General features: G+C 34.2%; 3 protein-coding genes and 1 long non-coding RNA gene across 8 annotated transcripts; 1 reads left to right on the top strand and 3 right to left on the bottom strand.

The window, feature by feature from the left end:
• On the bottom strand, window positions 69–3,308 carry LOC104777871 (CDPK-related kinase 8). The gene is made up of 11 exons (XM_010502200.2): window positions 2,523–3,308; window positions 2,285–2,415; window positions 2,135–2,176; window positions 1,939–2,047; window positions 1,771–1,849; window positions 1,373–1,669; window positions 1,156–1,271; window positions 964–1,071; window positions 802–864; window positions 543–710; window positions 69–454 (listed from the first exon to the last, which is right to left on the bottom strand). Exons 1-11 carry the CDS (start codon window positions 3,090–3,092, stop codon window positions 284–286), a joined length of 1,854 nt encoding a protein of 617 aa, XP_010500502.1. The 5' UTR covers window positions 3,093–3,308; the 3' UTR covers window positions 69–283.
• Window positions 5,271–7,270, bottom strand: LOC104777870 (peroxidase 10-like). Its single transcript, XM_010502199.2, has 4 exons — window positions 6,928–7,270; window positions 6,344–6,535; window positions 6,062–6,227; window positions 5,271–5,817 (listed from the first exon to the last, which is right to left on the bottom strand). The coding sequence occupies exons 1-4, from the start codon at window positions 7,207–7,209 to the stop codon at window positions 5,402–5,404; spliced, it is 1,056 nt and encodes a 351-aa protein (XP_010500501.1). The 5' UTR covers window positions 7,210–7,270; the 3' UTR covers window positions 5,271–5,401.
• LOC104777869 lies at window positions 11,010–12,807 on the top strand. 5 transcript variants are annotated; one of them, XR_766340.2, is made up of 4 exons: window positions 11,010–11,143; window positions 11,281–12,317; window positions 12,408–12,482; window positions 12,569–12,807. It is a non-coding gene; the product is annotated as an uncharacterized LOC104777869 (long non-coding RNA). The 5 variants fall into 5 exon arrangements; XR_766343.1 differs by lacking the exon at window positions 11,010–11,143 and having other exon boundaries at window positions 11,171–11,469; window positions 12,134–12,317; XR_766341.1 differs by lacking the exon at window positions 11,010–11,143 and having other exon boundaries at window positions 11,171–11,469; window positions 12,107–12,317.
• LOC104777868 (myb family transcription factor EFM-like) lies at window positions 14,714–16,759 on the bottom strand. The gene is made up of 5 exons (XM_010502197.2): window positions 16,234–16,759; window positions 15,913–16,130; window positions 15,530–15,797; window positions 15,357–15,433; window positions 14,714–15,274 (listed from the first exon to the last, which is right to left on the bottom strand). Exons 1-5 carry the CDS (start codon window positions 16,406–16,408, stop codon window positions 14,999–15,001), a joined length of 1,014 nt encoding a protein of 337 aa, XP_010500499.1. The 5' UTR covers window positions 16,409–16,759; the 3' UTR covers window positions 14,714–14,998.

Here is a 19,694-nt window from a genome sequence, read left to right as displayed (position 1 = left end):
CGGGAAAAACCAAACTCTCGAAGAACCTTTGAAGCTATAATTAAATCTTATTTACTTCAGGAACAGAAGAGAAAACTAAAAATCTTACTCTTGACTTCACATAGAAAATGAAAGTCACTATGGTTGGTCACTATATATTATTACAACAACAATGGTCGACTTGTTCTTGTAAGGAACTCTGCGTTCCTTTGACAATCCTGACAAAACTATTACATTTCCAATTCCAATCCAAGAATCAAGAGTAAAGTTTTTGACATCTTCTTTTCTTTTGTTTTTATCGATTTCACTTTGTCACGGTTGTTTCATTATCTTCACCGTGTTGTTTCACCGTGGATCGAACAGAGACTCCATGTAATAGTTTGACAAACCCAAAGAAGCTCAGTTTCCCATCATTGTGTCTGATCCAATCGTTTAGAACCGAATGTACGGTTATAGCTGGTCCAACACCAAGTTCCTGCAAAATCAGAACATGTGTCAGCTGTTAGAGGATGTTTCTTTTGTTTTTAGACATTGTTTATCATACTCAAACTTAAAGGACTTACAGAGGCAAGTTCTTCAATGACAATAGCTCGGTTTCCATTCTTGTCGAAAAGCTCGTAAGCATGTCGAATGCTCTGTTCCCAACAATCAAGCGACTCGTGCTGATGAACGTTTATAGCAGCTGCACAAAACTCTTCAAAATCCATTCCTCTGTATTGAAGTCCATTTAGCTGTAAAAGCCAGTCATTGATAGGGCATTAACACCAAACTGTTACAAAGCATTTATCAAAAATCCAATAAAAACACAGATATGTATATTACCAAAGCAAGAAACTCTGGGATCCGAGATTCCTTCATTGCTTCTGTAGCATTGCTTGCAAGTGCCTGCCCAAACAGAAAAAAAATTGCAATAGGGATTTCATTACTACAGTGTTACTGTATGTCTTAAAGAGGAACATTAAGAGAAGTTTTAGTGTCACAAACCAGTCTAATGCTATCCATTGTGATCAGGCCATCTTTGTTTGGTGCAAGGAGCGAAAATTGAGTTTTCAGGTACAGCATTTCATCTTTGACTAACGTCTTAGACAACGCCTGTAAAAAGAAAGCACATAATAGTCTGAGAAAACAGTCTTCACTGATCTTATCGACATTTATAAAAAAGTTTCTAAAACATACCCTCAAAGCAGCTTTGCGCAATGGAGAAGATCGCAAGTATGCCTTCATCTGCCTAAAGATCAAGATATCGAAAGGGATGTTCATGTCCGTATTATAACCTCGGATCCAAGGATGCACTGAAAAAAGTAATAAGGAACTGGATTTGGTGATTTATGATTTACCAAAAGAAAGAAGACATATAAATCTATAAAGAGCTGTGAAATTCAAAATAACTGACTCAAGGCTTGGGAGGCTGACATTCTTCTCCGGGGATCCTTAAACAATAACCGCTTAACAAAGTCTTTAGCCTCAAAAGACAAGAAGGGCCAAGGAGGTTCATCAAAACTCGGGTCAGCTTTAAGAACTGCTCTGAATATTCCGGATTCGGTTCTTGCCCAAAACGGACGGCTACCACATAGTAGAATGTATGCTATGACTCCAATGCTCCATACATCCGCTTCTGTAGTATATGATCTGTGTAGAACTTCAGGAGCTACGTAGTATGCACTTCCCACTATATCGTTTAGTCTTTCATCTTTAAAAAATAAAGGGCACAAAACACCATTTTTTAGCTTACTAACCAGAAGAAAAAAGAATCAAAGAAACACTGAAATAAGAAAATGTGTGATGATGAACCTGGTCTGACAAAGTCTGATAAGCCAAAGTCTATGGCTTTAAGCTGAGAATTCTCTTCCTTGGAAGTGTACAAGAAGTTCTGATGATGAAACAGTAGTCAAAAAAACATTCCACACGTAAAGTAAAGGAGATACTCTTGTTTCCAGTTTAAAGAAAACTTGACCTCACCTCTGGTTTAAGATCTCGATGAACAACTCCTTGGAGATGACAGAAAGCTACCACATTTAGGATTTGTATAATCACTGGTTTTGCATCATTCTCTGAGTATTTCCCTCCCCTATAACAAAACAAAGAAAGATGAAACTCTTTATAAAAGCAGCACAATCTTGACCATACGTATCAAATATGTTTAAGTAGCACACACCTTGCCAGTATTCTGTCAAGAAGTTCACCACCTTCACATAGCCTGCAAATTCAAAACTACACTTAAATCCCATAATGCAGCAATAGGTGCGTTTTACCAAATTCATTTCAAACAAGGAATTGAAATGTTACTATAACATAATTATCTTACTCCATTGCAATGTAGACGTTTGCATTGTCCTCAAATGCATCATGGAATTGAACCAGATTCTTATGTCCAGATAGAGCCTGTAGAATTTTCACTTCTCTTCTCACATCTTCTATAGCGATTGCAGTTGTCATCTGCCAAAACAAACGAATCAACACATTCTATTCTATCAACCGAAACTACAATGGACTAAGCTAATTAAGGATTTCAAAACTGAGTAAAATATGTTAACTCCTTTGACCTTAGATTTTGGGATGATCTTAACAGCAACCACTTGACCTTTGAGCTCTCCTTTCTTGAACTTAGCAGAGCAAGTGTACCCAAAATGCCCTCGTCCAATCTCTTCCCCTAATTCTACTCTACTGTGAAAATCCTTAGAGAACCCAAACCTTTTGTCAAGCCCTAACTCCTCTTCCTCATCCTGCGTCGGATTCTTCGCCGCCTGCTGCGAAGCCGATAAAGCAGGCTCCTTTTTCCCTCTCCTCCGCCGTATCGCCGCCCTTATATGTTTCGCGGGAGACGGAGGATGAAACGCGCGGCGCAGCTGACGGAGCGGGGTGCTGGTCAAGCTCTTGCTCTCTCCTCTCTCGCCACCGTCGCCGACGTCACGGCTCTTATTCCGGCGGTGGCGAGCAGGGCTGGGCGTGTAAAAGGGGAAGAAAGGAGAGGCCTTAGCGGCTGGAGCGGTGGGGAGTGGCGATTTGCCGGGATGGGTAGGGGCAAAATCGTCAATTTGGGGATACTCGTTACCGGGAGCGAAAGGGTTCGGTCTACCGGAGGAGGTGGAGGGTTTGGAAGTACATCCACCCATAATCTCCGGCGAAAGGTTTTTTAAAAAAGGAGCTTGCTTTATGATAAAATTCACAGTAATGCCATCAAAGGTATGATTTTTAGAGGAGAGAGAGAGAAGCAGAGGAAGTGTAACTGTTAGAATTGAAATTTCAATTTTGAATCTGAAGTTTTGAAGAAGGAGAAGGAGTAGGAAGAAGAAGAAGAAGAAGAAGAAGTAGATGTGTGCATTGGTTAGTAAATTTAGTTGCTTTCGGCCACGTATTAATTGACCTTTAATTTATTGCCCATTTTTATTATAAAAAAAAAAAAAAAAACTCCCATCGGTTATGTTTTATTTTTAAAATGAGGTCATTTTTTTCAACGGTGGTGACATCATAAATTTTTTTGGTACGAGTTTTTGTGTTAATTGAATTCAATGAAGCTAACAGAACCTTTAAATAAGAGAAAGAAATACATATGTAGCTGCTGTCAAAAAGAAAGGTATGTATTAGCTGACGGTTGGTGGGTACAATTAAAGGATAATTTAGGATCATACTAGTACTATTTTAATTAACCTTTTGTACAAATAACATTATTTCGAAACGAAAGTGTGTCAAAGTATGAATATTGCAAAGAAAAGTTTTAATTTTCTACAAAAGAGAAAAGATTGATTTTGATTTCAACCATGCATTTGATCGATCACTTGTAGTTGTAGCTAAGTTTATCACGAAAGTCACGTGAAAGCTGTTTTATGGAATGTCTTGCAAGAACTAGATAAGTCAATTTCATGGTAACACCCAATGAGATCGACAAACTTGGCTTCACGTATGGAGATAGAGAAGAAGGCTGGTTTTGAAAATTTTCCGAGGCATATCGTTTGAAATCACACCGACGACGAACATTGGCCAACATTATAATGTGAGATCAGAGTATCAAGACTCTCGTCTCCGTTATAGCATTCAAAGTTGCCTACCCAGTGAACTATACGAATTCTCCAACCGTTATCACTATATGTAGGCATTCGTGCTAAGGGCGCTAAATGGACAGTGGGGTTACATATGTACTGCTAACGCCTTTAACGTTTAAATATGTAGTAAAAAGTTGGAGAAAAAAATATACTACAAATAAATTGTAAATTAAACAATAATTGACAAACAAATTTGTAGAACCGCCTAAAATCGTCTATTACCTAAGAGAAAGCTTAAGACTGTTTATTATTATTTAAATCCGTTTAGTAACAAAACGACTCATTTCAGTGCTTAAAAGGTCATCTCCACAGTTTATACGTCGTCTGGCCGCCTAGCACCGAGACAGCATTTTAGCATGGCCTAGCCACTTTTTATAACACATGTTCTTTAAATTAAAATAAAACTTCTAAAATTTAATTTAAAAAGTAATCTCATTTTTGAACAAATAATTGTTTAGCTTATGAGTATAAATTATGTTATATGTATATCTTGGCTGTGTATGTTTTACTTCTAATATAACATTATGATGTATGTAACCTAACTACTCTTTTGTATTTAGACGACATGTAAAATGTCTAATACATTTATAAATTAGCTTATTCGTATTCTTCCACTAACTCTCGTCCTGATAATCTCATGAAGTCGTTGAAGATAATTATAATTCTATGTCTTCCAATCAGTAATCAACAAAAGCAATACCTAAAAAGTTAGTTGCTTCCATTTGGAATTTATGGAAGTGCATATCATCATTCAATGCTTAATTGCTTGTTTTTCTTATATATCATCAAACGTATTTGTCTCTGATAAAGTATATGCTTAATTTAATTCTGAATGTAAAGTGATTTTGAAATTCGGTCTGCTTGTATTTTGGGCTTGATGGATATGTATTTTCAACAATTCTTTGTCAACTATGTAATTGCATCATTAATTAAGTCCTTTTCTTCAATTGTATTAAAGAATTTACAAGACTTGAAGTATATCTTAACTCTTCTCATTGTCACGCTAAGGTGTTTAGTTGTTACGATAGATAGTATATGTATAATTTTGATCATTAGACAAAACCAAATCGAGAACTAAAACTAAATATTGTTGATTAAAGTACGGGAGATGGATATTCGGGATGTAATATGCACTCGTAAAATGCAAAGACACATATTCCATTACACACAAACAAACACACATACAACTCCATATATTTTTGTCTCTGTGATCCATATGTAGATTACATAAGGTTGATTTTACACCATATATAATATAAACATATTTTATTCATGGACTTTTGGTATATATGATTCATATTTAAAAGCTAGATTATTTCTAGATATGCATGTTATAGAGAGATGATTGAGTGTTTTACGTTCACACAGTCTATGTATGTAACTTAACCTGGAAATCCACATTTTGCTCTAATTACTCCATCACTTCCGGTCATAACGCCGACATTCCCCATTTTAACCATTGAAACTGCAAAATCCCTCGAGAACAAGTACGGATTCTCGCTGTACGATTTCACCAAGGCGGCGGCTGTAGGATCCGACATTAGGGTTTGGTCGGAATCCAACAATCCTATGTTATTCATTAAGTTCACGTAATAAGCATTGTCGAACTTGACTGAGCTAGCTGGATCAAGAGCAGCGAGCTTAGAGTCCGATGAGTCCACATTAGGACATGTGTCTTTTAGCTTAGAGAGAAGAGACGAAGAAGCAGCTAGGTTTGGGTCAGGCTGTCCAGAGCCCTTGAAGTTGAAGAGCCTGTGCTTAATTACGAAACATTGAGCAAATCCTATAGTATGTGCACCTACATCCACGAATCATTAAATTAAGTCATACTAGTATAAGTTCAAAATTATCATGAATATATATATGCCTATGATGTACTTTACTCTATTTGGTTTATAACAATCGATTTGCTGCCATTTAAATTTTGTTTTAAAGTAAGTAATCTTTTTAATTAAATAATACAAAAAGTCAACCGATTTCGATTTTGATTTTTTAAATCTCTATAATGTTTTGCGTTGAATCGAAAGTTGAATTAACCAAACCTGAGAGGACAACAACATCCTTGAGGTCGAGCCCAAGGGTCACAAACTTAGCCGTTATATTCTCCAACGGCTCAAACGGAGATGGCAGATTTGTATTTGCCGCTTGCTCACTCGCCGTTAACGAGTCCCTTCGCCCCAAAGGCACCGGCCAAAACGGCCCTCCGGTCTGCATGGCATAGAGAAGTTATCAGTAATTAACGTATTAGTTACAATGCTTTTATTTCATTATATTATATTGTCACATTTCAGATTAACAATTAGGGGTTTCAAGATCACACGTACGAGGACGACGGCTTCTCTAGCTGCAAGGGCAACTATGTCCGCGCACGAAACAGTTAAGGGACAAGAACTTTCGATGTCAGATTTAATGTCTTCAATGACTTCGAAGCCACGGACTGAGTTTCGGTTTGGCCGAGCGTTCTTCTCTCCTTTGAAAGCCTCGGAGTCATTCAGAAGTATAGATCCATCACATCCCTACAACGTACAATTTAATTAGACATCCTTCTTGGTAGTATTGATTTTCTTTTCCTCAATTATGTTTGATACACATATATAGAGTCTTTAGTCTATATATAGTATTATAGTGGCTTCTACTCTAATATGTGTCTTGTATGTACTAAAACAGATAAATCTTTTTTCTTGATGAGTGTCTTTTAAACGGCTTGAGTAGTATAGTTTTCACTAAAATAGCGTGATTAGTTTTTTTATAATATATACACGACTTAAATGTTGATATACATATAGAGTATGTGTGACGAGTGATAGATAATCCACTATATATATGCATGCGTAAGTTAACATAAAAAAGAAAATAAATATCACGTAATTTACCTAATTACATTAACAATTAAACAAAAGAAACTTACATTGACAAAACAATCATGGAAATGGAGTCGGAGAAGAGACGCAGCGATTCTAGAATCATCTTTAAAAGCTCTCCAAACTCCGGACTTAACAATCATCTGAAGACGAGGACAAGACCGATCATAGAATCGATAGTCGAGATTGCTAGTTAGTCCGTATCCATGACCATTATTATAACCATGGTAATTATTTCCCGATGGAAACGAAGAGACCAAGTCTTTGGAGAAAAGAGTTAAGAATGCAAGGTAAGATATAAACCAACACGAAATGTTTTTGCAGTCCATAATGATGAAAGAAAAAGATGGATTGATATCGTAGATTGATATCGTAGATTGATTGTGTATTGCTATGATGATTTTAGCTTCTATTTATACACCAAACCGAGGTGTATTTAAATTGATTTTATTAGCCTTAACAAGGGTGCGCCTAGGAGATGCATGCATAACTAAGAAAGTGGGAGTGCCACTATAAATAAGATGATCTAGTGGGTTAAATTTTGAGATTTTGTAATATTAGGTTTCTGTCTTTTAGTTTCAGTCACTTGACAAAGTAAATGTTTTGTTTTTAGCCGTTTTAACATGTGACTAATTTTTCTCTAATTAAGATTTCATATATATCATACAAAAACTTTTGAAGCTTTCTTTGATAACGTCATACATACTTTCAATAAAAAAATATAAAAATTTCGCAAATTGTGCTTAAGTTTTGAATAGTGGAAGGATTAGTGCATGAAATAATATAAAATAATCATATAATGCCCCCACTTTCGTTTCTTATTGATAACGTTGTGAGCATTGGCGTGTTCAACGCAGCCAATGCAATCAAATATATATTTCTCTCCGTTGTATGAATGTTGTATTTTCTATAAGTTAAGATATCAAATTAAAATCATAATGTATTTGACAGAGAGAAAATTGAGTATTTCTTTTGCAGGTTTGATATATTTGAAAAAGAAAAACAAAACAAACAACACTCTATGTATATAGCAATTTTTTTCAGTTTACGTTGACCAAAAGAAAAAAGCTGTTTTCCATATATAAAAACCACGGGATATATGTCAACGTACGTATATTTGCATCACCAAATGATTTTAATTTTAAAAAGAAAAAACTTGTTAACACTCTTTGAATCACCATTTAATTCATAGTTTTCCATCTAAACCACGAAATATAGTCAACGTAAAACATTTCTAAACTCAATCCTCCCTCTAACCTATTTTGGATTTTACGAAAAAGTGGTTCATGTTTGTATTTACTTAACTTGTAGGAAGGGAAACTGTAATCAACGAGATCGATAAAGCCGGCCCATGTTTGAAGAGGATGATAAGGACACTCGAAAACTGCATGGTAATCTTTTTTTTGGCTGTCATGCACACATTTCTGACAAATGTTATCACAATGTATCCCTCGTTGTATAACTCTTGATTAAGTGTTAGATAACAAGATCGGAATCTGTCATATAGAGTGTTTACTTTGAATGAACTTAAGCTAGCTTTTAGTATTTAAGAAACAAGTAGAGGAGAGATATCATTAATTTACTCACTAGCTATTTGTCCCATCCAGGTCTGGCTCCGACCTAAAGCCAACTAGCTTGTGTGTTTTGAGTAACAATCTTTCAAATATTTAAGGGTCATATTTGGATTTAATTTGGAGATAAGTAATTTGGTATAATTGTAGACCTCTCTGTTGGTCTGAATTTTCCAAAGTTAAAATTTTGTTGATGCAAATTCTATTTAAATATAATTCTTTTATGGGACATGTTTCTCTAATTTGTTTTAGGCTGGAAGAGTGGTAACAGATAATAAGATAAGAGCTATTTTTCCCACTCCATATCTATCGAGCTATTTTTTTAGTTGAGTACACAAAAAGCATTTCATTGGTACTGGTTTATATATCATCTGAAAAGTCTCATATGGTCACCCCTCATAGAGATGTCCAGGAACCAATTTAAATGGACGAAAACCATATTTAATTTATGCATGCACACTTAAATTTTTGTTTTTCTCGTTATTTTCTGTATTGCAGATTGACGTGAACTATATATTTCAATACAACTTTTTCCTTACTCGAAAAGCTAATTAAAAAATGTCTTTTTGGTAAATAGGAAAATAATTACGATCTAATCCTTGTTATTTTTGTACTTCTTTTTTTGTTAAAGGTTATTTATGTAGTTCGATTTGTTACATATTCATCACACTTGTTCATCACTTTTCAAAACAAGTATCTGTAAAAAATTCCATTAAATATTGTCAATTATTTGACATCAAGAGGATGGCGCAACAAATTCCACTACCCATGTTTGAAGTTTTTTTTTTTCTTTTGTTAAAGGGCCATGTTGGAAGCTTACTCGAAAGTATACTCGACGACTTGAGAACCGAAGTCTTTGTTTCCATTGGTTGGCCAGCGCTTCCAACTTGCTATTTCACTAGCAAAGTGGATTTATAACATTTTACGAGTCACTTGTGGCAGTATATTATCCATGATTGTGTCTCTTTTACTATAAACAATATAAATATAATCATATATCTCCCTCATTCTTTAGAAAATAGTCAAATACTATTTCATTGACTGAAGTTTGTAGTTTAGTAGTGCGTTCGTGTAATATCCCGATTGAGTAAATTGTACTCATACCTTTCAAATTGGGTATTATTTATTATAACTAGGATCGGATCCGCAGTATAGCGCGGAGGAATATTTACAGATACATATGATTCTTAACGAAATGACATATGTTACATTTCAGAACTATATTACATTTAATTATAGTGTATCGTATATTTGTTTAATGAGTTTGGATAAAATGGTATATAAAAAGGTGAATATAATAAATGAATGGTGATATAATGAGTCTGATATAATAAAAAGAAATAAAATAAAAAATCAAATTATTTAAACATATAATATGTTTTTGGTATTTTTGAGATTTTTAAATGTGGCATGAAATAATTCAACACGATATAGGAGATATTTTTTTTTTGACATCTGAAATATATATTAAAGGGAAATAAAGGAGAATTACAAGAAACACCGGCAGGACTTTAACCTCCGGAAACTAAGCCGACGATACTTTACCCCCGGGAAAACAAACCGACAAGGCCTAAAGCTCTCGGAAACTAAGCCCCACACAGGGGGAACCAAACAAAGAAAAAAAGAGATCTAAAACAGGATGGTAGATTTTACACAGAGAAACCAAACTTCTTTTTACCCGAACAAACCAAAAACGCAAGAACTAGAAGGCAAAGGACACCAAAGTTAACCAAAACCTTGAAAGACTACGAATATCTTGCCTCACGTTGTTGGTTTAGAGTCTTCAGAAGAGAAACCTTGAGCGGCGAGACAGAAGAACTCAATTCAGAGACCATCGGAAACGCCATGGTTGGAAGTGTCAACTAAGTGACTTGAACCAGTAAGAAGAACCCAAACCTGGGCGGATCATGCCCTAGATCCGATCTGTTGAAGCTGTGTGAGGAAACCTAAAACAATAGGTCGCCGAAACCGAATCACCACCACACCGACTGTGAGTGGCTTAGAGCCAACGCGGTTTAGGCCATAGAAAGCTCACGCAAAGAAGAAAAATGAATCCTACAACAAAATCAAACAACCCAAATCCTAGATTTAAAAAGAGAAAGACTAGAAAAATCAAAAATCTCTCCACAAAAGAAAGAAGAACTAGAAAACTAAGCATAAAACTAAAGCCGAACTGACGCCATGGCCGCGGTGGCACATACGCGCCTGTCGGAGACGAAGACCTAGAACGGCGGCGAGTTCTTTAGAAAAGAGAAGGGGAAGAAAATATGAAGAGAGAGAAGGGGAACGGTTCCCTAGGAGAATCGACACGATATAGGAGATATATATCTGAAAGATTGCAGTCTTCATAACTATTTTTAAAAAAAAAATAATATTGCTTTCCAATATATTATATACAAATGATAATGGTATAGGTTCTAATTTGTTCACTTCTGTCTTTTTTATTCTCTTTTGTTTCATAGCTTGATTCTCCCACCTGTAAATATTTAATGGCTCATATTAATATAAAAAGATAATTTTTTTACAAGATATTTTTCCCACCCCATATCTTTCGAGCTATTTTTTTAGTTGAGTACACAAAAAAGCATTTCATTGGTGTCTTGAGTGATATGAGACCTTCTTTATCGGTAGTCTATTAGAGGGATTTATAATATTTTGAAGGAAAAAAATAATTTAGAAGAAAAGAAAAATGGTAAGGGAGGCTGTTATATAATACTCATCTTTGTTGTAAGAGACCGATACATGTCACTTTTTTGTTGGCTAAAACAAAATATCGACTGATTATTTTTCTTCTTCCTCTCAATCTCTATGTCTCTCTCTCAATCGAAGTGGAATTGGCAATGGAAGAAAATGGAATCAAAGGAGATGGAATCAGAGGACAATCGGGTCGGAGGAGATGCGACGGAGATTGAATCGGCGGAGGCTAATTGGAGGGTTTTGAATCGAGTCCGAGATTGTATCGGAGGCAAAGCTCCTTCTCCTGCTTCTATGGCTGTCCAAAAACTATGCTCTGTCTTGGTATATCTTTCTTTCTTTCTTCTTCTGTCTCTGTTTGATTTTCTCGGATTGCGGATAGGGTTTTTGCAGTTTCTGCTGGTTTTGATTGAATTACATATATTGGTAGTCATTTAGAAAGATTTGGTTAAAACTGTTTTAGATTGGTTTCATTGGATTTTGAATAAACGTGGGAATATCTTCCTAGTTTCTCTTGATTAGTCATGTGAAGCCCTTGTAATAGTTTGGGCAATCAAGCCAAGTTTCTATTGATTCGGGTCATTGCAAGAATGGAAAAGAGAGTTCGCTTTAGCTAGCTTGAGAATTATGTTGTTCGAGGTTTAAGTTAAACTAGAAGCTCTATCTGTGGTTCTAGTCACGATTGTTCTGACTTCTCAGCTTTTGTTCCAAGAATTTGAAGTAGCTGCCTACAGTTTAATGATTGTTGAATTGAATTTATGAAAACACTTGCAGGTTATTAATTGTTGAATTGAATTTGTGGACTGCAACTAATCCAGAATTTGTTCTTGAAGAGTGATCTTCTCATTTATTAATCAATTCTGTGTCATTGTATGAATCTGTTTTGTGTCCTTGTATGAATCTGTTTTGTGTCTTTTGTGTCACGAATCTGTTTTGTGTCTTTGTTTTCCTTGATGTATAGGATTCTACTCTCAAGCTATTCATCTAGTTTCAGGAAATGGTGGACAAGACGGGTTACGAAGTATGTCTCATGGTTTCAGTTTGTCCTCATTTTTGTAATCTCATCTTCTCGTGAACACATTTTTTCATGAAAAATGTCTCAACTTTTCTACAAGTTAGACTTGTTAGAGTCACCAAAAGAGGCGTATTTTGCCCAGTTATACCTTTCACAGGTTTGCAACTGGGTTCTTTAATATAGTATCATTTCTATGCAAAGTCTCATTTCTCTACTAATTAAGGTTGCTTTTGGGACGAAATTGCAGGTGGGTAATGCCTCATATAGTATCAGCTACGACCTTTGGTCTTCAGATGCAATTAATATAGCTGTTAGATGCAAGGTAAGACGTAACTATGTTTATTTGTTATCACAGCTAAATATAAATATTGTATGTATTCATTGATACATCGTGTTGATCATTTATAGGAATCTACTCTCAAGCTATTCACCGCTATGAAGAACACATGCGTATAAACGAGCTATGAAGACTTCTCACCATTGATGCAAGGTAATTAAGCGTCCGTCCGTACTGACTTTGTGAAAGCTTTGTGTTGAGTAAATGGCAAAACAGAATCAGTGAAGACTTTGAGTTTTTCTTATTGTAATATGTACAGTATTATGTTTTGTATGTTTACAAATTAATTAAATGCAATATTTTTCCTATTTTTATAAAATCTCAAATGTTTACACATTTATACTACTTTTCTATTTAAAATTTTCAAATTTTTAAAAACAATTTTTCAAAAATAAGAGAGCCAAAATTAGAACTTACTATTGGAGGAGAAAATTTTAACTAAGAGTCCATAGGTTCTTATTTACAAAACAATACACAATTTGTTCTTAAAAAATTCAAATAGTGTCTAAATACCCCAATATATGAACCTCCCAATAATCTTGCTCTGACTGTACGTCTCATCTATGATACTGGTTTATATATTATCTGAAAAGTCTCATATGGTCGCCCCTCCTAGAGATGTCCAGGAACCAATTTAAATGGACGAAAACCATATTTAATTTATGCATGCACACTTAATTTATGCATGCACACCAAAAACGATTTTTTTTTTTTTTTTAATAAGATGTTAAGTTTGATTAAAAAAAAAATAGCGCTTGTAACAACTAGTGCAACATTTAACCTAAAAGAAGAGTGAAAACAAGTTTTATACTACAAGCTTATACTACAACTAGTGCAAAAACGATTTTTCAAGGAAGCATACATATGTAACCGATGCTTTTATGCCTTTACTAGAGTTCAATTTCTTCATATTTTTACAAAAGTTTTCAATGCATCCCAGTTCGATATTTAGTTTTTTGTAACGTACGTTTAGTTTACTCTATATGTTTCTCCCAAATAAAGAACAGTTCACATTTTAAACAAACTCTAACCCAAGAATTTCAAGATTTTCCCAACTATATATATCATCGGTTCATTTAAATTATCCATGTCCTATCGGTGACAATCATTTATTCCAATACATAACGACCTCTTTGACAAATAAAAACAATACATAACGACCTCCTTAAAACATCATATATAGTCCGCATGTCTGTATATAGTCGAAACTTATCCAAAAGCTGCTTGGATCATGCCTATCTCCGAAATTGGAAGTCTGGAACCCCACTCTGTTACTCCCCCTTTCACTGTTTTAACGATGTCATAATCTGTTTTCTTGTGGATTTGAAATCCACATTCAAAATGGTTCCCAAAATTTTAAGAGAGCAAACAACAATACTTAGACTTGCGAGTCCCTGGATTTCTGTGACCACTTAACACAAATTACAACATGCTAAACTCGGAGACTTTATGTCTTACAACCTTAATTAGGATCTTAATTTGTTCATGCACTTTGATCGGTTATATATATTGCCTTGTTCATGATGAACTGATGATACTCACGAGAATGTACCGGCCAAGAATTTTCAAATGTGGAAACGTACGGTAACCAGTTTCTTGAGTTTAAAGAAAGCCATGATTCTAAATTAATTATGACATAATAAGAATTCGAAATACTCGAAAACTGAAAGATTCGAAATGAATTGGACTGGGAGATGAGGTGGAGCAGCTGGTTAACATGAAGCATATCTACTATTCTACTTTACCCAAATGCAAGAGCATCTTTATCGGGAGATTTTAGAAGGAACTCTTAGCATAACTGTGATTAAAAATAAATAAAAAAATAGTAAAAGTAAGAAGAATTCGGTTCTTATTTAGGAGGTTTATTCCCATTTGTTGAAAAGACCTTAAATTATATAGATGAAATTAACAATTACAAAGAAACTTTCAAACTTTACATATCTCTCAAGACGTTGAAAATAAATTATACAAGATATAATCACTTAAATATGTAAATAGTACGTACTACTTATCTGTCGGTCAAAGCTAAGACGTTTATAGTCCATTGAACGAACGACCGCATGATTAGGTGAGCGTTGAAAGACCATAAATTTCAAAGCATCTTAATATGAATCCGAATAAATGACCAAACACATGCTGATGTCTCTGTTCCAAATCCAGAAGACTAAACATTTAACAATAATTCATATTCTCCTTTTTTTTCTTTTCAAAAATGATGAAGCAAACGTAATTAAACTTGGATAATAATGCCTCAATTAAACACCCCAACCAAAAAAAAGCCGTACACCAAACAAGGCTAATAATAATAATCCCTGCAAATAATTTGAACTATATCCTCACTCTCTCTATATTGCTCTTTTTTTTTTCTTCTCTATATATATCTTTAACCTTTCTATAATTATTGTTCTCATTCACTACTAATAGAAATTAGTAATGAACCCCAAAAATAAAACAAAACCGGGATCTCAAGAGTTTGGTTTCTTGCAAAAACGGACATATATTTATGGTGACCTCAGTCTCTCCATCTGAAAGCTCTCAGACTTAGCATCTTCTACATCTTCCATGCTACTATCTCCACCAGTTGTAGTTGTTGTAGATGGCAGCTGCAAAGGACCTTGAGGAGAATCTGATTGCGAGTTGCTTATCTTTGATGATTCTCCTCCTTTAACTGTTTCTTCTTCCTCTTGTGATGATGAATTCCACAAGTTAAACCCTAGAACAACTGCTGATTGTTTCTCTGCATTTGAATTAGGCTTCCTGATGTGTAACCGGTATTTCTAAAGAACAGAAAGGTTTGTTACTTGTAACTAACAGTCATTGAATGAATTCAAAGATGTCAACTTTTTTTTTTTTAGTTACCTGTAAATGACTCTTCACTTCATCATTGGTTAAGCCTTCTTCTTGCATATGCTCTCTGATTTGTTTAGGAGTTGCCACTGTTATTTAACACAAAACAGAAAGAGATTAAACCACATTCTGTATTAAGTTAACCAAACTTAAGAACGCAAGAATATGATTTGTTCTCCTTTTACCTCCCGGTCCACCGAGCTGTTGCAATGCATCAACAAAACGACGATGTAACTCAGGAGTCCAGCACCTTCTTTGCTTCCGCAAAGCTTGCTGTTGAAGAAATGCTGGTTGTTGTGGTGGTGGTGGCGGTGGTTGTGGCATAGAGTTAGAAGTAAAGCCACGAGAGGAGGCAACAATGCCTTTTCTTCTGATCGAACTCGAAGTTAAACCGAGGCCTAAACCAGTTTCTACTTTTGGAACCAACAACATAGAAGATTTCTCCCCATTTCTCTGCAACAAATTAGATCAAAACGAAAACACAATGGCAAAACTCAGTCCTTTGTCTTTGATTCATCTTAAAAACATATACTTTTGTGTTCTATCTCAATTACAGGATTTTAATTACCTGAACCCCTAGCTTGTTCTTGGTCTTAGTGTCTGAGATGTGATCATCATTAGCTCTCCATTGCTGAAACTTCTTCTCCCTTATTAGTTCATCCCTCTTCAGCAATTGCATATCAATCTCTTCGCTCATAGGTTTATCAAGAGAGATGAAATCTTTCAACAATGGTTGAGCATTCATCTCTGAACATCTCTTATTCTCTTCCTTGAGATACAAAATCGCTGCAAACAAAATGAAAAACCAAATTTTAGCAAACCCAATTCTCAAAATTCGGAAGCTTTAATTAAAAACAGAGGAAACAGAGAGATCAACAAAAAAACGAACCATCGTTTAAAAGCTGCAAAGACAGAGGAAGCTCAAGTTGAGAGCTTTCGATCTTTCGCTTCTCTTCTTCAAGCTTCTTAACATGTTCGTCCTCAATCGCCACAACATTCATGATAACTCCTCTCCGAGAACCACAGATCGATCCCAAACTCAGCTCATCCCCTAAAGAACCCATTTTTAAAAAATTTCTCGATCTTAAAAACTCAAACTTTACCAGAACTCTCTCTTCATGATCTCAAAATCAACTCTCTTTGATCAAAAACAACAGAGTAAGCAAGCAAGGTAGAGAACATGGAAGGAAGGAGAGTGTGAGAAGAAAGAAACAACCTGAGATGAGATCTATGTGAAGCGATTATATAGAAAGAGAAGCATGTTGGGTGAGAATCTTTTGCTAGAGAGAGAGAGAAGATTGATTGAAGGAAGGAAGAAGAAAGCTAGAAGATTCTGTGTTATGGCCTTTGTAGGGTATCTCTCTTTTTTTGTTTTCTAGATATCACAAAACTCTTCGTTTCGTCGCGTATCTCTCAGATTCTTATTTCACCCACACTCTCGCCTTTTGTTTTGAGTTTTTTACAGCTTTGCTTACTCGCGAGTTAGACTCATTCCTTTTTTACTCATACCAAACTCGTGATTTGTTTCAATGCTTTTTAAGCTCCTCCATTTAAATAATATATATATATTTACTTTTTTACCATTCACACTCCATTTTTTGAAATTAGTGGGTTTAAAACTTGCACAAAAAAAAAAAAAAAAGGGGGTTTAAAACCTGTTTTCATCTTCAAATTATCTTGCTTCAATAGTACTTTTAAGCTCCATTTTTAAAATATATATACTTTTTACCATTTACACTCCATTTTTTTTAAAGTTAGTTATTTTAAAATCTGATATTTTTTACCATTCACACTCCATTTTAAAAAAAATTAGTTGTTTTAAAATCTGATTTTTTTTTACCATTCACACACCATTTCTAAAACTTTGAACAAAAAAAGTGAGTTTTAAAACCTTTTTCGTCTTAAATAATCTAGCTTGGATAATTATTTTGAGATACTAGTTTACGATAGGAATAGTATATATAGAATTTAATTGGTAAAATTTGATTTTAACGGCTGTGATTTTTTTTTTTCTTTCATAATTGTTGTCTCCATGGATTACAAAATAAGTTACTTCAGATTTATATATATGGATACATTAAAAAATGGATGTAGTCATTTTTTAATAAATATATATATATATATATGTTTTTCTTTCTTTTGGTGTGTGTCCAAACCATTTTGTGTTAACGTTATTTCAAACATCACTTTCTATTGCATTTCATGTTGGACCATCACATTTTATGTGTGCAAATAAAAATCTTGGCAGTTTAAAGTTTGATGATAGATAAATACATAGGTTATTTGTTGTAATAAATATGTTCCTAAAAATCTTTTAACCTTAGAAATTATTACTATTAAAACCTTGGTTTTAAAAAGCGCACATGTGGCGTGCAATTGCGTGTGGCGCAGTGAGGCTCTAAGAAAAGGGCAACAAAACTTAGATGCGTGGCGAGATCTATGATGCGCGCGCCATGTGTGAGCCTCGTTGATGCGCGAGGCAATCATGGCGATCGCATCTTATGTTATGCGAAAACTTTTCAAAACTTGCAACATAAATTTTGTGATTTTAGGGGTTTTAGGAAGAGGACGACTAGATACAATAGGATAAACCATTTTACAAACCGAGCTAGTTAAAACATGAATCAGTTTAAGAGATTTTGTAGTCTAAACTGGCTTGAAAGTTAAACCATGTGTTATAATTTGTTTATTTAACCAAATCAATTCTTCAGTTTATTTAAATTGAACTCTTAATCTACGATAGTTTCCACAATTAAAGATGTAAAATTCCTAATTCTCTTTAATAAAACACTATATATGAATGGAGATTGAAGGCTAAAACCACATGTAAAAAATCTATTACTGGAGCGTCACAGATCTGAAAGGCGCGCGCCTTAGTGCGCCATGGCGCATGGCTTATTGATGGATCCTCAATCATAATTATTACTAGCTGAAACAAATTTTTTAACCTTGAAAATTATTACTACTAATAATGTAATTTGTTTCAGCTACTAGCTATTGGTATATTAGCATTTTGATCTGAGGTATGGGCGACCAGACTACCTAAAATTAGTTGTTCTACATAATAAGGTAAATAAATACAATCGTTTAAATGCAGTTAAATTTTCATTTATGTTTTTGAACCAATATCATGACTTATTTTCTTGTTGGTGATTACTAATAACTCAGCAACATTAGATTTGAATAGCCCACTAGTTATTACCCTCACCTCTCTTCTCTTTTTCGTAATAAAATCGTTGGTCCAACAAAATATCAATAATGGGGTTATTATTTTTGGGGAAAAAAAAGAAGAGGTGTGTATTGTTGTCGGTTAAAAGCATAATTTCAAAGTCAAAGATACTAAAACCATGGGATTAGCGGCACAAAGAAATGTTTTTTTTTTTCTTTTTTTTCTTTTCTACTTTCTCATTTCGAGCTTTTGTGAAGTTGAAGTTTTTGTGCCAAAGAATAACTTTTGCAAATGCTTCTTTTATCCAACCTATTCACAATACGTGTCCATCCATATAAAATGAGTGTAAGATTATAAGGTAATCATTTTATCAATAGCAAGTAATTTCTTGGTAACTAAGGTAATTAATATGAAAGCATCTTATATTGTCAAATCTTGTGTGAATTTTACTATTCTAATTCGATAGTGATGCTTTTTTTCTTCTTCTGGCCATTAGAATAATGAACATAAATTAGGTATATTTTGACTCACCTTGTCATCATGTCATGTGCAGAGAATAAGTTTTCTCTGACAAACCAACCAACATGAGATACATTTTTTTGTTGAAAAATGTGTCCCAATATATATTCTTCGAATTTACGAACGCGGGACAAATATTTTGGAAAGGCCAATCGAATTTCTCTATCCAATTTTATATATTTTTAAGCTTGTGTTAGATTCTCGTTTTCCCTTTTCTCATAGATATAATAAGGGCAAATGACACCCACAACCACTTTCTCCTAAAGTATTGTCACAAAAACCCACTTTCCACTTATGGTATATTTTCCCAAGTTTTTTGCTTATGTGTCCGCTTTCCTTTTACATTTTTGCCCTTACTAACAACTTATCTCTCTTTCTCTCATTCTTTTCTCTTTTTTTTTGTTGTTAACACTTTAACAAAGTAAAATATATTTATTTGTTATCATAAAACAAATTTTCTATTTATTTATATAAAATATGTTATGATTATATATTTTCTACATTTTAAGATACATATTGCTATATTTTTTATGAATTTTTAGATTATACAGTATTCATCACTCGTTGAACATTTGTTCAATTATAAGTGGATAATCAATTGCAGTATTGTTAATAGATAGTTACTTGTGTTTATTCATACAAAATATACATACATAAATTTG

The sequence above is a fragment of the Camelina sativa genome, chromosome 3, assembly GCF_000633955.1.
Source record: "Camelina sativa cultivar DH55 chromosome 3, Cs, whole genome shotgun sequence".
Taxonomy (NCBI): domain Eukaryota; kingdom Viridiplantae; phylum Streptophyta; class Magnoliopsida; order Brassicales; family Brassicaceae; genus Camelina; species Camelina sativa.
Note: the sequence above shows the minus strand (reverse complement) of the source record. Positions and strands in the feature narration are given on the sequence as shown.

What these genes read in the sequence shown, in the direction of transcription:
- LOC104777871 (XM_010502200.2), bottom strand. Translation starts at nt 3,092, where the DNA reads ATGGGTGGATGTACTTCCAAACCCTCCACCTCCTCCGGTAGACCGAAC. An exon ending in TGCGCAAAGCTGCTTTGAGG is followed by an intron (nt 1,072 to 1,155) that starts GTATGTTTTAGA and finishes TTCTTTTTACAG; the next exon opens with GCGTTGTCTAAGACGTTAGT. An exon ending in TCATTGAAGAACTTGCCTCT is followed by an intron (nt 455 to 542) that starts GTAAGTCCTTTA and finishes CTGATTTTGCAG; the next exon opens with GAACTTGGTGTTGGACCAGC.
- LOC104777870 (XM_010502199.2), bottom strand. Translation starts at nt 7,209, where the DNA reads ATGGACTGCAAAAACATTTCGTGTTGGTTTATATCTTACCTTGCATTC. An exon ending in CTAGAGAAGCCGTCGTCCTC is followed by an intron (nt 6,228 to 6,343) that starts GTACGTGTGATC and finishes TATGCCATGCAG; the next exon opens with ACCGGAGGGCCGTTTTGGCC. An exon ending in GGATGTTGTTGTCCTCTCAG is followed by an intron (nt 5,818 to 6,061) that starts GTTTGGTTAATT and finishes TCGTGGATGTAG; the next exon opens with GTGCACATACTATAGGATTT.
- LOC104777868 (XM_010502197.2), bottom strand. Translation starts at nt 16,408, where the DNA reads ATGGGTTCTTTAGGGGATGAGCTGAGTTTGGGATCGATCTGTGGTTCT. An exon ending in TTTGCAGCTTTTAAACGATG is followed by an intron (nt 16,131 to 16,233) that starts GTTCGTTTTTTT and finishes TTTTGTTTGCAG; the next exon opens with CGATTTTGTATCTCAAGGAA. An exon ending in AAGTGAAGAGTCATTTACAG is followed by an intron (nt 15,275 to 15,356) that starts GTAACTAAAAAA and finishes TCTGTTCTTTAG; the next exon opens with AAATACCGGTTACACATCAG.